The 15,927-nt window shown below is 55.1% G+C and overlaps 1 protein-coding gene across 3 annotated transcripts in view; it reads right to left on the reverse strand.

Annotated features, from left to right (window-relative positions):
* Positions 1-578: 578 nt before the first annotated feature.
* LAMB3 (laminin subunit beta 3) overlaps positions 579-15,927 on the reverse strand; it is a 63,259-nt gene continuing 47,910 nt past the window's right edge. For all 3 annotated transcript variants that reach the window (XM_045452389.1, XM_045452390.1, XM_045452388.1), the window contains 14 exons: positions 15,294-15,482; positions 13,732-13,887; positions 13,175-13,371; positions 12,720-12,831; positions 11,486-11,864; positions 10,184-10,344; positions 9,856-10,076; positions 9,376-9,573; positions 8,873-9,017; positions 5,226-5,433; positions 4,644-4,785; positions 4,076-4,252; positions 3,189-3,342; positions 579-1,088 (listed from right to left, as the gene is read on the reverse strand). In XM_045452389.1, coding sequence (XP_045308345.1) covers positions 952-1,088; positions 3,189-3,342; positions 4,076-4,252; positions 4,644-4,785; positions 5,226-5,433; positions 8,873-9,017; positions 9,376-9,573; positions 9,856-10,076; positions 10,184-10,344; positions 11,486-11,864; positions 12,720-12,831; positions 13,175-13,371; positions 13,732-13,887; positions 15,294-15,482 — 2,576 coding nt within the window. In that variant the 3' untranslated portion in view covers positions 579-951. The remainder of the gene's footprint in view (positions 1,089-3,188; positions 3,343-4,075; positions 4,253-4,643; positions 4,786-5,225; positions 5,434-8,872; positions 9,018-9,375; positions 9,574-9,855; positions 10,077-10,183; positions 10,345-11,485; positions 11,865-12,719; positions 12,832-13,174; positions 13,372-13,731; positions 13,888-15,293; positions 15,483-15,927) is intronic.

The raw sequence follows: 15,927 nt of genomic DNA on the forward strand, positions 1-15,927 counted from the left end.
GGGAACAGCACCTACATCACGAGATAATGCACATGATGTCTCTCGCTCGGTGCTCAATAAGTAATTAACGTGATTGATAATAGTCAAAAAGTTAATGTAGGTAAAACGCCTAGCACATTGCACGGGCTGTGGTTAGCACACTCACGTCACGCCTTTTCCATATGTGCCACACACACGCAGTTACCCGTCATCCATTTGCAACTTCTCTTTGAGATCCCAAGAGACACAGGTTCTGCCTCTGGAGCTGGGTGAATTTGGACACAATACTTCCCTTCTCTGGATTTCTATTTCCTCATCTGTAAATGAGAAACTGGATCGCTGCTCAAAGATGAAAATACTTGCTTTGGTCTCTCAAGGAAGGGATCCATTGGGTCCTGGGGCAAAGGGGTCCAGTCACCCTAAGTTTGGGTGATGAGCAAGCTGTACTGAGCAAAGTGGGGCAGCCTATGCTTCCTACACCACCAGGCCTTGGGCTTGAGCAGGGGAGCACCCAGGAACCCCAAGTGCAGGACAGACACAAGTGACAGAGATTTACTTAATGGGGAGGCCATTTTCTGAAACTCTTTCAACCTCCAGACTTCTTTCCAAAGATTTTTATTGGGCTTTTAGTTTGTACATCACTTTTTGTTAAGATTTTGGGTTCGTCCAGGACTCAGCCTCAGTGGAGGATGAAGGGCATGCACGCTGCCCAGTCAAGCTCCCTGCACTTGAGAGCTCCCAGTCACAAAGGCACGGCCCGCCTCCACCCTCTCTGTCTCTCAAATGTAATTTCCCATCATCTCAGGCTCAGCTGCAGCCTAGAACAATCTTAACAGCTGCACACCAGGGGTGGACCACGCTGTGCTTTCGGCTGTATAAAAGTCTCCTGGAGCTGGAAAGCATCCCAACCCATTCTGTCCTCCAAAAGTAAAGAGGGCAGACGGGCAGGGCCAGGGGCTGGAAGCTGGCACGTCACTTACAGGTGGCATAGTAGAGCACACGCCCATTGATGTGGTCGCGGATCTGTTCCACGTGCTTCTCCAGCCCCGTCAGGTCTGCCGAGCGAAGCTCGATGGCCTGGCTCCCTCGAAGCAGCTCCAACTCCATGTCTGAGGCAGATGGAACAGCAAGGGGAGGAGGCGCTGGTGAGATACCCAAAGACTCCAAACCCTTCTCTTCCCACCCGCTTGGCAGCAGCCACAGGTGAAATCACCTGTGGGGGAGCCTGGTCACTAAGGCAAGTTCTCTCCAGCCTCATGGCTCTCCACCCGTACCCTACTCTAGAGAAACCAGACCCAGAAATCCCCTAGTCTCCCCCTCTGCTCTAGGCAGAGCAGTTGTCCCAGACTCGTGAGGGAGGCCACTGGCACCGAGATTACCAACCTACCACTATTGGACTCAGACACTGCCATCCCACTAATGGTCCTCAAGTGGGCACCATGGCAAAAGTGCTGGCTGGGGGACCAGAATTCCTCCGCGCTTTCCCTCCCCCAAATACCACCCCAGATAAATCTAGTCCTCCCCGCCAGGTCTGTTCTGCACGCCGCCACCAGATCCTGCGGAGGATGTGGAGGACAGCCTGTCCCTCCTGTCACTGTCACCCTAGGAAAGAGGCCCCTCTACCACACTCCTGAGAGCTGGCACCCAGCATCAGCCTGAACTTTTCCAGGAATAAGGAGGGGGTGCACTGCCTCACAGGGTTCCAACTTCAGGCAGCTCTAGCTGTTAAAAAAGGCTTCTCATGAAGCCAGAGTCTGACCACTTCTGGCCCCCAGCCGGTTGTCCCAGGTCTGTCTCCTAGGGGTGTGGGAATATATTTGCTCTGTCTCCCACATGGAAGTCGTTCAAATGTCTGAGGCCACGTCTTCTCAGATCAAATCTCCCTAGCTCCTTCACCCATTTTTCATCCGATACAATTATGGACGCTTCTCTAACTCCCAGCCCTGCTCACCCTCCCTCTGATATGTGCAGGCTTTGTCAACATCCTTTCTGAGGATATAGTAGCCACCAGTGAACACCACCCGCCGGGTGAGATCCCACCAGCAGAGTGTAACAGGGGCATTACTGGGATGCCAGTCGGTTAGTGGGCACCCATATGGACCTTTGGGTTGACCAAGTATTGAAATTTTAGCAGCTGCTATTATGTTCCCTGGTCCCCTCCCCCAGGAGGCCCCTATGCATGATCTTCCCCCAAATCCTGCAATTAAAAGTAAATTCCTGAGGTGCCCTTGTGGCTCAGTAGGTTAAGCATCCGACTTAGGCTCAGTTCATAATCTAAAGGTTTGTGGGTTAGAGCGCCCGGGTGGCTCAGTCGGTTGAGCGTCCGACCTCAGCTCAGGTCATGATCTCACGGTCCGGTCAGTGAGTTCAAGACCTGCATCGGGCTCTGTGCTGACCGCTCAGAGCCTGGAGCCTGTTTCAGATTCTGTGTCTCCCTCTCTCTCTCTGACCCTCCCCCGTTCATGCTCTGTCTCTCTCTGTCTCAAAAATAAATAAATGTTAAAAAAAAAATTCAAGGGGCGCCTGGGTGGCGCAGGCGGTTAAGCGTTCGACTTCAGCCAGGTCACGATCTTGCGGTCCATGAGTTCGAGCCCCGCGTCAGGCTCTGGGCTGATGGCTCAGAGCCTGGAGCCTGTTTCCGATTCTGTGTCTCCCTCTCTCTCTGCCCCTCCCCCGTTCATGCTCTGTCTCTCTCTGTCCCAAAAATAAATAAACGTTGAAAAAAAAATATATCCTTAAAAAAAAAAAAATTCAAAAATAAATAAATAAACAAAGGTTTGTGGGTTGGAGCCCCGCGTCGGGCTCTGCGTGGACAGCTCGGAGCCTGGAGCCTATTTCGGATTCTGTGTCTCCCTTCCCCCACTCATGCTCTGTCTCTGTCTGTCTCTCAAAAATGTATAAATGTTAAAAAAATTTTTTAAAAAAGCAAATTCCTACAGACAGGTAAATGCTTGTTCCATTGCTACCACCTGGCCTTTTCCGGTTGGTAGACGCATGACTCACATCTGGAGGGCAGGACAGGTCTTGTGAGCATCTCTGCATTCCCCGCAGCCCCATCACTGTGCCTCATATTCCTAGGTGCTCAGGACTCCCTTCTGGTCTCGCCCCTTAGCACTGCTCGCTCTGACAAGGGTGGGCCTCAGAGACCTGGGGTTGGGACCAGCCTCCTGGGATGCCCAGGAGTCCGAGCCCCGGGACGGAACCCTCACCTTTCATCCTGTCCATCATCTCCATGGTCTCCCCAAACAGCTCCTCTGCCTCTGTCTTGACGCTCAGGATCCGGCTTCCCTGCTCCCCCAGCATGGGGCTACGACCCAACTGGTCCTTCAATTCAGCATATTTTTGCTTTATTCTCTCAAATCCCTGAAAAACATGGAACAATCTCAGTGTCACCATCACCGCCACCCAAAGTTCTAAAGACCTCTGGCTAAAGCACTCGATACCATCCAGATCAACACACGGGCATGAGGTGCCTCCTGACACTCCCCAAAGGGTTGCTTTTGCCCAGGAAAATCCCTAGGCCACAAACTATACCTTAAATTCCTTCTGTATTTCCCTCCCTCCACCTGAGCTCCTGTCATTTCCTGCCTAACTTCCCGCACGGTGCCAGGCACTTAGTTGTCCCGTAGCAGCATATTTGGCTGCCTGCCACTATACTGGGACCATGAGGGCCAAAGTTCCTGGTATGCTGGAGACCCAGACCAGAGGCTCTTTGATCACCTCTCTGACATAATTCCAACAATGGTGGGACCCAGGTTAGGCTAAGTCAAAACTGCCTCTCTGGGCTGGGTAGCCACAAAGGGGACAAGTTCTGGACTGGGTATCAACAGACCTGCTTTGTAGGTGAGCTTTGGGCCCCGACAAAGTTACCTGTCCATCTGTAAATGGGGAGGGACTGGGTAGATCATTCACAACACCCCTGACCAGCTCCCCAGAGGTGGCCCGAGGTAGAGTCCTGAAGCCCTTTCTGACGATTCTAGAATAACATGTTGGAATTGCTTTCGAACCCAGGGTCTCACAAAGCATACAGAGTCCTCTCCTGCTCAGGACCCTCACCCTGGCTGTGCTGCCTAGGATGGAGTCTGTCTGCTCGTACCTCCTGGGCGCTCAGCGCCTGCTGTTCAGCACCTTCCGCGAGCTGCTGGGCCTGAGCTGCCTGTGCCCGCTGCTGCCTAGCCTGCAGGCGGAGCGCCTCCATCCGTGCTCGGAAGTCACCCAGCTGCTCCGTCATGCCGGCCACCAGTCTTTCCGCTGGCCCCAGCACCTGCTGAACCTTTGTGGGGAAAGGGACACCTGGGTTGTGGTGGGTCTCACAAGCGGGGGCCTCGTCCTCCCCCTGCCCGACTCATCAGGCGGCGAAAACTCTCTCCAACCAGGATACCGCTGTTGTCCCCCTGCCGATCCTCTATCTGCCCCCTGACATCCAGGGCCCCTCCCTCTCCAGCTCAGCTGCCCCCCGCCCCCACTGCAGCCCAGAGCCCACCCCTGGCCATCTGCACCCAGCCACAGGACCAGAAAACCAAGGGCTCAAAGCTGGGCCCAGAGCTCATAGTCCTCCCTCTCTAGGTCCCCATCCAAGTCACTTTCCGGCACTTTCTAGCCCTTGTGCCTGAATCTGTCTCTTCATTCTCAAACACGGGGGGGAGAAAGCCACACCACGTCACCTCGGCAACCCTTTCCTGGATAAGCCGAAGGGAGCGGCTGGTGCCTTGCATGGTGTCCTGAGCCTCCTGCAGTGCCACCGTGCCCTGACGCAGGTTCCCCACCACATCCTCCACCTGGCCCTCCACCACGTGGGCTCGGCTCCTGGGGACCGAGGAGTGGAGGAGAGCGGAGAGAGAAGGAGTAAGCAAGAGTGAATGAATAGATGTGTGGCTCAACTCGTACAGCAGTTCCAGAGAACATCCTTCCCAGCCCAGACTAATCAGGGAAGATTAATTCAGTAGCTTTTCCATCCCAAGGCCCCGCCAAGCAGACGTGGTATCAATGTGGGTGTTATGTCTGAGATACCCTTCGGGCACAGTTTCCAACGTGGAAGACAGGGTCACGCGAGTAAAGTTTCCCGTGGATGCTGTTTATCACCTCACCATCCCCCCTACCACGGCAAGCACCCCTCCTGTCCCCCAGCCCTCTGCACCCCTCTGATGTGTACAGATTCTCTTCCCTCGTCCCGCCACCAAAGGAGTTGGGGAGCAAAGCAGCAGGCCAACCCTGGGCAGGGAGAAGCGCGGGGCCCAGGGCCATACCTGGCCTGCTCAGCCTCAGCCTGGAGCCTGCGAGCCCGAGCAATGTCCTTCTTGGTCTGCGACAGCACCAGGTCCACATTGGGTAGCCTGGCTGCGATGGCCTGGATCTCATTCATCTTCCGCAGGACGGTGGCGGAGTCTGTGGGCAGCCACAGGGCCAGCACGGCCTCGCTGACCTCCTGGATGGTGGCTGCATCAGTGTCAGGGTCTGGAAGACAAGCCGTCCATCAGACCGGGGGAGTCTAGCCCCCCAAAATGAGAGGCTTCTCCAGGCCGAGCAGCGCCATGGGAAGCGCCACGGTGACATCTCGGCCCCGGCCGCCCGCGGAGCTGCTGCGCCCTCTCAGGCGCACTCAGGTGCCCATTCTCGGTTTCCGGGAACGCTGCAGGAGGATGATTGTGGACACAGCTGTGGCAACTCCGTGTCTGGTGCCACAGGAAGCTGCAGGCTGGAGAGAAGGAGGTGGTGCCAGCCAGCTGGTACTGCACAATGCCTGGAGCACAAACATAATCAGCCCTAGACTGGGGAGAGCGGCCAGCAACTGGAACTGACTGCTTCCTTGGCAGTGAGACCCCTTCCACGCGCCCCTCCTCAGGCCAGAGTGCTCATTTTTGCAAAGGCAGAGAAAGATTGCCAGGTCTTTGCTCAAATGTCACCTTCTCGGGGAGGCCGCCCCTGGCCATCCGATCTAGAGTTGCAACCTTCACCTGTGCCAATGCCCCTTATCCTCCTTCTCTGCTTTATCTTTCTCCCTAGCATCTATTGCCTCCCACATGCTGAACCCTTAACTCATGTCTCTGGTTTTCGGTCTGGTACCCCACTAGAAGCTCCACGATGGCGGTGCCTGGGCGTCATCCGTATCCCTGGCCCCTGCTGTGGTGCCTGGCCCCTGGAGGCACTTGGTGTTTGCAGAGTGAATGAATGACTAAAGGCCCTCCAGACCCAGGCCTCTCCTTTACTATTCAAGCAAACTGGAACAAGTCAAATGGCTTCTCTAAGCTCAGTTTCCAGATCTGTGAAATGGAAATAAGGATCCTCAACCCGAAGGGACGAAATGAAACACTCAATCAGCAAGGGTCTTACAACCAACTCTGAGTCAGAGAATAAGGTCAGACGTAGAAGTACTATCTCCTCCCTATGTCTCCCTTTCACTTGTACACATTCCAGGTACAGACGTAGTAGGAGAGGGGGCACCTGCCCACCCAGATGCTTTCTCCTGGGCTTGGGGCCAGAATGTGGGCGACTGAGACTGCAAATCAAATCAGACTCAGTCCCTATCCTTACAGAGCTCAAAGCCTAGTGGGACAGACAAACACATAACAAGGAAGGCCAGCCTGAGTGATGAGGTTGAGCACAGGGAGCTCAGACAGCCACTGGAGGAGCACCTAACCACATCTGATGGGTCCGGTGAGGGGGTGGTCAGGGGGGCTCCTGGAGAATGGGCTATCTAAAGGATTCTTATAGGGGGAGTAGGAATGAGCCAGGTCAAGAGAGGTGGGACAGGGGAGCAATCCAGGAAGAAAAATATTAACAAAACTGTGTGTGTGTGTGTGTGTGTGTGTGTGTGTGTGTGTGTGTGTTTAACAGTACAGCAATCTACAGTGTGGACAACAGAATGAGAAGAATCCCACCCACATTCCCTCCAAGCTGGATGCTCTTAGGCAGGTTACTTAACCTCCCTGTGCCTGGAGTCCCCTGCTACAAAGTGGTAGGCAGTCACGATTAAATAACGCAATACCTATGAGGCACTTAGACCAGTGCCAGGCACTTAGTAAGAACTCAGTAAGCCGGAGCTATTTTTGTTAATTCCATTTGAAAACCTGGGAAAGACCACAGGTCCTCCTTCCTCCAGGAGCCTTCCACACACCCCACACACCGACCCTGTGCACAACAGCCACTGGTACCTGCACCTCCTACACCGTGCTCTAGAGGCCAAAACCCATTCCCATGGGCACTGTGACAACTGTCCTGGGCCCTTCACAGGTGCAGGCTTTCCCACACCCTGCGCCTTCTCCTTGCCCCTGATCCTGTCAAAGGACTTGACCTGAGGCACACGTATAACATAGAAAACAAAAGGGTCCCCTCAGCTCAGTGACTCCCTGCTTGTTCATGTGAGCCCAGGCTGCACCCCAAAGAGAGACTTCCTACTCACCTCCTACCCCCTAGCCAGGGCTGACACCATTCAGCCTTCACTGGGCTTGGCTTGGGGGAAGATCTTATCTATCAGTCCGAACCCCAAATTTTGGCCTGCCCCTTTGTCCAGGTTTCTTTTTTTTTTTAATGTTTATTTATTTTTGGGAGAGAGAAAGAGAGTGTGAGCAGAAAGAGAGGGAGACAGAGGATCTGAAGCAGGTTCTGTGCTGAGAGCAGAGAGCCAGGGGCTCAAACTCACGAACCATGAGGTCACGACCTGAGCTGAAGTCGGAGGCTAATTACCGACTGAGCCACCCAGGCACCCCTGTCCATGTTTCTTGAGCACCATTTCCCTACAACCACTCTCTGCCATTCTGGGGTTCCCTGGGAGTCTGACTCCAGCCTGGCCTCAGGCCAGCCATGGCTCCCAACAGATCCTCCCTGCCTCTCCAACCTGCCTGTTTGGAGCAAAGGCATAGCAAGAGTAGCACGAAGAGGCCTGTTGTAACACCAAGCCCTCAGATCATATTAACTGGGCTCCCAGCCAAGCAAATTCCCTGGCAGGGAACAGAACTCTAATAATATCAACTCATATTCCTGAGGCAACTTTAATTTTTCAAAGCACACTTTACATCAGTTACTAGATGCCCAGAACCAACGTGAAATACTACCATCCCAGCTCGCAGAAGTGAAAGGTGAGGCAAAGAGAAGAGCAACCTGCTCAAAGTCACAGGTTTCCTGAGTGCTATCCAGGAATCTTTCCACTCCCGGGGCACCAACAGAGGGGATCTGGTTCATTTATTCATTCAACCGACACCGGGTGCTTTTCTGTGTCTGGCCTCATGCGGGGCGCCAGTGACACAGTGAATAAGACAGGCAGCCGTCCCTGCCCTCCTGCAGTTTAGAGTCTAGTGGACAGACAGACAGTGCACCCCGAGACGAATGAATTCAACAACCACAGGCTCAGAGCAAAGCAATGAAGGTCAGACGCTGGGAGCGGTGGTGGGGGTTGGGGGGATTGGGAGTGGGTACCAGATGGGGTGGTCAGGAAAGCGCCTTTAGGGAGATGATATTTAAATTGAGACCATAAGGAATAGAATCAGCAGCCTTGGAAAGAGCATTCCAGGCAGAGAAAGAGCAAGTATAAGTCTCTGAGGTGGCTAAGAGCCAGCCTGTTCAAGGATGGGCAGTGAGCAAAGCAGTGAAGACACGGCCACACCCGGGAGGTGAGCAGAGGCCACAGTAACTCCAAGAATGAGGGGAAGCCAGTGAGGGATTTGAAGCATTTTTTCAAAGATGTTTTAGGTTGTTCTGTTGAGAGTGAACTGTAAGGGAGCAGGGGTGGGGAAGGGAGAATAAGTGGAGGGCTGTGGCAGCCATCCAGGCGAGTGGTGGGCACCTGGCCCAGGTGGCCTGGAGGCCAGGGAAGGAGGCAGCCAGCTGCTGCGTCAGGGACAGGGAATGGAGGGTCTAGGGCCCTCTCAGGCCGAAGGAGGGAAAGGGCCAGGCTCACCTGACAGGAAGTCTCGGACCTGCTGGATGAGGCGCCGTGTGCGTCTGACATCTTCCTCCATCTGGGAGCGGCTGGCGCTCACCTGGGTCTCCAGGCGCTGGGCGTCTGACTGCACCTTCGAGGCGGCCTCCTCTGCTGCTCTGATCTACCAACACACGCTATGGGTCAGCAGCGATCAAGACCCCAGGAGAGCCTCGCAGCAGCCCTCAGGGATTCTGTGGACACCCGCTACCCTAGATCTACCAGGGAAACATTTGTTGCTAACCTGGTTTGGCTCTGGAAAAAATGATGTAGAGTCAGGTAGAAAACACAACACAACAAAACAAAACCCTAAGAACATTGGCCCCAAACTCTACCTCTCTTTTGCTGTGGGGCCTCAGACAAGTCACCTAGCATCCCTGGGCTTTTGTCTCCTGGCTGTGAAATAAAAACTGACCTGCCCCAGGGATTCCATCCCCTTAGCCTTTCTCTACATGTGCCCACCCCACCTTGGCTGCACCCACCATCTGCCTGGTCTGCTGGAGCTGGGTGTTGAAACCCTGCAGCTGCCTGGCCACCTGGCCCGCAGTCTGGAAGGCCCCACCCGCTTTGGGGAGGGCGCCTCTGCAGTGAGAGCCACATGCCGTGCCGTTGTCTCGGGGACACAGCTCTCCGGGGCACGCTCCTGGGGTACAGGCCGTCTGCCTGGAGCCCCCACAGAGCTGTGGAGAGAAGGAGACGTCAAAGAGGGTACCCAAGGCTCTTCAACAACCACTCCTGTCCCACACCCAAGAAACAAACCGCCAGACATCTCCATGGCAACCAGGCACCAGAAACTTGTTTCCTTGGCAACCACTGAGCACACCGTGAGGGGCCAAAGATTGGGATGGGTGGGGGAGTAGGGTAGGGTCACAGTGCCCTCGTAGGAAAAGTATGGCAGCAGTTGGCGTGTGACAGACTGGAGCAGGGAGATCCAAGAAGTGGGGCTCCATGCCATGAGTCACCTTGTTGATGGTGGGCATCAGATCAGGCAAGGAAGCCATCCCCAGGCTCAGAGCTGTGAGCTGGGGACCTCCGGCTCCCGTTCCTCCTCCCACCTGCCCCTCCAGCCTCTCTGCCTCTCTCCGGCTGTCCCTGAGCTGGAGGAGCAGGTGGAAGCCGTCGGAGACCTGCTGAGCAGCCTGGGAGGACCGCTGGTAGGCTGCAGTCAGCACCCGGAAGGCCCCTGTGGGAAGACGAGGAGAGAACTGAGCTGCCGCTGGCCCTGGAGGCCGGGAGACGGAGGGCAAGAAAGAGCGGAGCCCAGGTGCGGTGTGGTGTGGCCGCGCATACCTAAAGGATCCGTACTGCTTATCCTTTCAAACTGTTCCTTCTTGCTCTGATATATAATGAGCAGGCGATTGAAGCTTCTGTCCAGATTCTCCAGGTCTCCCGGGAGGGACGAGGTCTCCTCCTCTAGGGCCAGATCAGGCTGCAGGCCCTGCAGAGTCCGCCTGAGACGGGAGAATAGCTTTGGCTAAGATATGGGAAGGAGGCTGCCTCCCCAGAACCCGGCAGCCCCTCGGAGAAACCTCTCTGAGTCAGGAAAAAGGCAACAGAATGCAGACCCTGCAGGCTGAGGAGGGATCTGCTGGAGAGCCAGCACAACCTGCCCCCACCCCTGTCCCTCGGCAGGCAGATCGCAGGAACCTCTCCTTCCCTGACCTGTGTGCTTCAACCTTCCTGAGCCTGTGCCACCTGTATTGCCTGCTTGCTGGGCTCCCAAGTCTCTTCTCTGCAGCCCATGCCTCCCATGAGCACCCATAGCCGCGACCCACTGGTCATCTCCACCCAAAGGGGGTCAGGATCCATCAGCCCTGGCGCACAACCATTGGGTTTTCAGAGATTCCTCTCTCCCCATCTCCTTGGCTGGTCTACCAACCACAAACTCCCCCACCGCCCCCCCCCCCACCCCCACAAGCTTTGCATCCTTCACCTATGGGCTTTGCTCTGGCATAGAACATCTTTCCACGGGACACCCTTCCATACCTGCATTTCCAGTCTACCAAATACCTATGGACTCACTACTGAATTTTGAGACTTAGGTCAATCACACACCTGGATGGCTCTGGGCACCGAGAAAGTCAACTAGTGCTTGGGGAATGCAAACTAATTATAGAAACTTCCAGAACCGAACCTTACAAGAAGACACCCCTGCTGGTAGGAAGGAGGTGTGGGTGGGACCGCTCCCATTCCAAAGGCAAACACAAGTTATTTTTAGAGCCCCTGCCTCTCCAATGCCCTGCACCAGGGTGACTAATCCAGAGCTGACTCTCTCCCACAGGCAGCACCGGGCACTTGAAAGAGCCCTGGGGCTCTTGCCTGCACTCTGAGTCCCAGCTCTGCCCCTCAGTGGCCACGTGACTCTGTCACATCCTCTATCTGTGCCTGTTCCCCCATCTGCAAAACGCAAGTAATAACACCCACCACCCCAACCTCATAGGAGTGTTGCAACAGTTCAAAAAAAAGCATATGTGAAAATGCTCTGTAAACTGTAAAGGGCTGTACCAGTGGAAAGAAGGACCAGTGTGTGCCACTTATGTGAACCCGTGTGATGTAATTCCTCCAAGTGTTTGGCAGGGAAAGGGAAGTTACCTGATGGAGAAAATGGCATTGGCCACCTGGGACACCTCCTGCTCGGTGACCGAGGCACTGGCGAGAATTGCTTGGATCTGCTCCATGTTGCTCTTTGCACCGAGGATCCGGGCAGTCAGGCCAGGATCCTCCAGACCCAGCCCTGGCCACAGGCTGGCAGTGGCATTGCGCAGGCCGCTGAGGCGCAAGGCCTGCCCCCGGAGGTCAGCATCGTAGCTCTGGAAGCAAGGGTGGCAGGCCACACACACTGGATAGCGGTCACAGTAACCTCGTTGGCATTGGTCACAGCGGGGTCCGGTCAAGCCAGGGCGGCAGAGGCAGCGGCCTGAGGCCTTGTCACAGCCTGGGCCCTCTGTTCCCCGGAAGTCACAGTCACAGGCTAAGGCGGGGAAAAAATGATGGTCAAGGTCGGGGGGTCAGGAAGATAAAGGCACCTTGTGGGGAGAGCCTGAAGCGGAGGCCTATCTTCAGGGCCTGTCTACGTGGCTTAGAATAATAGACCTCCAAGGCCAGAATAAAATCAGCGCAATGGAAGCAACGAAAGCAAGCCCTTAATTTAGCATCTACTGTGCGCCAGGCACAGCTCTAAGTCAGACACTCACCCACTCACACATGAACTCGCTTTAACTTCGCAGCCACTCTGTGATAGAGTTAACCTCCCTTATTTTCCCATTTGTAGAGATGAAGCAACAAGGCACAGAGCTGTTAAGTACAATGTGCCCTCAGGAAACTGAGGCCTTGGCGAAAACCACCCACACCAAGTCACTCGGCAGGACAGAGGCCACGCTGCGACCAGAGTTGGGTCTGGGCGCTCCAAGTCCCATGCTCTTGTGGCTACTTGTCAAACTGACTCTAGGGAAATTTAGACCTTTCCCTCAAGACTCACTTTCTCCATCTAGGAGGGAATCCCTCCCCTTCCTGCCCCTGCCCCGGAGAGGGCTTCTGGGAAATGCTTTCTCGGGGAAGTGGGGGGCAAAGCAACCCTCCTGTCGTGGAGACAGGGGGGCGGCCTGACGTCAGCCGGCCCTGGGGTTGGGAGGCTAAGTGGGCTGGCTGGCTGGAGCAGATGTGGGGAACCTGTGCTCTCACAGAGCTGCCAGGACCCACACCACCTGTCCAGTATGAGATGTCCTCCCCTACCACAGACCCACCCACCGGCCCTCCACCAGGAGCCCGCCCAAGCGCACCCCCCGCCCCCATTGCCTCAGCATCGCCCCTCTCAGGAAGCACCCACCACGGCATCCTGTGCCTGTGTCTCCATAGGTCCGGTCAGGACACTGGCGGAGGGCTGCAGCGTCGCAGGTCAGGCCACCGAACCCTTCTCGACAGGGGCACTGCCCTGTGAACTGTGAGGGAGAGCATTGTGAGGGGACCTCCCTCGCAGGCCTGGCCTTGCCCTGGAACCGGGGGCCGTGTGCCAGATCCCTGGTCAGCACACAGAGCCCAGGACTACCTACAGAGCGAGTGTGCCCCCCAAAACAATGGCTCCCATTCAAAGACAAGCTCTGAAGGCAAGGCCCCCGAATGGCCCTGCAGAAGGTGTGACGAATCTGGCTTTGCAGAAGCCTCAGAGTCACAGAGGGAGAGAGGATGGGGACAGAACCAGACCCTTCTGACTTCGGAAAGACCAGAAGGGCAGCGCTGGGGGGAGACAGAGGCTGGTGGGCAAGACCCCTTTCCTCCTCGTACCTGGTTGCACTGGGGGCTGAGGGAGTTGTGAGGGTCACAGGCACACGGCTCACAGCCCCGACCGCTGGCCAGCTTCCAGTGGTAGGGAGCGCACTGGTCACATTTGGGGCCCACCACGTGGGGCAGACACAGGCAGTGCCCGCTCTCCTCATCACACGGCATGTCCCGACGAGACCCCAGGATGTTGCAGTCACAGCCTGCAGGAGGGAGGGGAACTGAGCTCACAAGACAACCAAAATGCACCCCTAGGGGACACACATCATGGAGAGAACCCAACCCTGGAAAAGAACCAGGCAGGGTCGTTCTTTCCAGAGAACCTGCCTGCCTGACTCACGAGGCCACTGCACTTTCCTCCCTGGCACATGGCAGCTTGGCCCCCCACCCTCCAACTCCCTCCGGGTGGCTGACTCAGTCCCACCTTCTAACCTGGGCCTGTGCTGCCACCTGCTGGAGGCCCATGGCACAGCATCCGGCACACACCACAGAGAGGCACGTCACGACTCTGGTGGCCGGTGCAATCTTCCCCGTGATATCCCAGACTGGGTCCCCCTACTCACGGTGGCAGCCCTGTGGGTTAGCATAGGTGAGTCCTGTAAATCCCGGCTTGCACAGGTCACAGCGCTCCCCCTGCACATGCTCCTTGCACACGCACTGCCCAGTCACTGGGTCACAGGGAACGCCCGGCACTGCCCCATCGGGATCACACTCGCAGGCTGAGAGACAAAAGCAGCCACCACAGCAAGAAGAAAGAAGAAAAGCAGAAAGTTCAGAGCAGACTGTAGAAGCCAGACTGCCTGGTTCAAACCTTTATTCCAGCACGTACTGGCTTACAACCTTACAACCTTAGCCAAGTTACTTGAGCCCCCTGTGCCTCAGTTTCCCCATCTGTAAAATGGGGATAATTATACAACGCTCATGGGTTTCCTGTGAGAAACAACTGAGTAAATGAAAGGCGGGTAGAACAGCGCTTGGCGCACGTTAAGTACTATAGAAGTTTTTGTTGTCGTTGTTTGCCAAACGACTACTATATGCCAAGCGCTGAGCTGTGCACGCATGCACGTTGCCTTATGAAATCCTCAGGATAACCCTGAGGTTACTCAAGGCCACACAGCAAGCAACTGCAGGAAACAGAAGTCAACTCTTTCCATAAATAATATCAACAGGAAGTGAACTAGCTTTCTTCAACTCCCACACCTAGAACTCTCGGCAAGCCTTTCAGAATGCAGATTCTTCCTTCGTCTAAAAAGTCCGGTGATTACCTCCGCCTGATTCAGATTCCTTCAGTCCATTTTGCTCTCTCTCGTGTACAAACTCACTGGCCCCTGTGAACGTGCTAAGTCACTCCTGGGAGTTCCGTGCATACGCTCATTCACCAAACATTTCCTCAGCACCAGCCATGTGCCTGTCATTGCACGAGGGCCCAAGGATATGAGACACAACCTTTGCCATGGAGGAGTTCTCGATATTGGGGGACATGGAAAAATACGGAGCAAACCGCAATACAACATGGTAAAGGCAATAGCATATATACGGATGAAGTACTTTTTCTGCCTTTTCCAGGTATGATTTACATTGCCAAACAGTGTGTGTGTTTCTCGACAGCAGGAACTATATCTTATATTTACTTTTGTCCCTCCTGTGTCCAAAATAAGGGCTACATAGGGGCGCCTGGGTGGCTCAGTTGGTTAAGCATCTGACTTCCACTCAGGTCATGATCTCGCAGTTTGTGAGTTCGAGCCCAGCATCGAGCTGTGTACTGACAGCTCGGAGCCTAGAGCTGCTTCACATTCTGTGTCTCCCTCTCTCTGCCCCTCCCCTGTTCACGCTGTGTCCCTCTCTCTCAAAAATAAATGAACATTAAACAATTTTTTTTAATTAAAAAAAATCAGGGCTACATAATGATTGATTGACTGATGGATTGACGGTCCAGAGAGGTAAAGTGATTTGCTTAGACGTGCCCAGCTAAGTTAAAACAACTCCCCACAAGTTCTGGCAAACAACGAAGTCTTCACGCTTCCTGAGGGCTTGTGTGTTCCCAGGGACACGTGCTCCGTCGTACCCAGAGAGGATGGGGAGTAATAGGCAGATGATACGCTAGGTCCCCAGAGCCCCTACTCACGGATACAGGTCTCTTCAATGGGAGCTCCAGGACGCCGGTTGCGGAAATAGTGCAGCTGACACCGCTCACAGTTCTTGCCCTCGGTGTGGTCCCGGCAGTCGTCACACACACCTCCGTGTGCCCCCTGGCTAGCGGCGAACACAGCTGGGTCGAAGTGACAGGTCTCAGAGTGCCCGTTGCAGTCGCACGCTGCAAAAGGACATTCCCAGGGCTGACCGTAGGCCAGCACCACCACCATCCACAAAGCATATGCCATGCTAATGCACTAGCATCTCTTGCAACTCTGCAAGATGTTCAGGTTCAGGAAATGGGGAAACTGAGGCCCAAGGAGCCTTGTGTGACTTATTTAAGGTTATATGGCCAGTAAGAAAGCAGAGCAGGGTAAGAATTCAGGCTTCTTAACTCCCAATGTGGAGACTCACCTGAGAATAATGTCTGCGTTGGGCCAGAGAGAGAGACCTTTGAATGGTCCACCCCAACCCCACCTCCCCACCCCGACTGCCACCGCGGATCTCCTCGTGGGCCACTGCCTCTCTCTGGGCTGGGGATCCTTCTTTCCCTCCCTTGTGCAGAGAAAGGCCCTGACTGCAGGGGCTCCTGTGAAGCAGGGAACCAGATAAGTCCTACACAGGAC

The sequence above is a fragment of the Leopardus geoffroyi genome, chromosome C3 (assembly GCF_018350155.1).
Source record: "Leopardus geoffroyi isolate Oge1 chromosome C3, O.geoffroyi_Oge1_pat1.0, whole genome shotgun sequence".
In the NCBI taxonomy this organism is placed as follows: Eukaryota; Metazoa; Chordata; class Mammalia; order Carnivora; family Felidae; genus Leopardus; species Leopardus geoffroyi.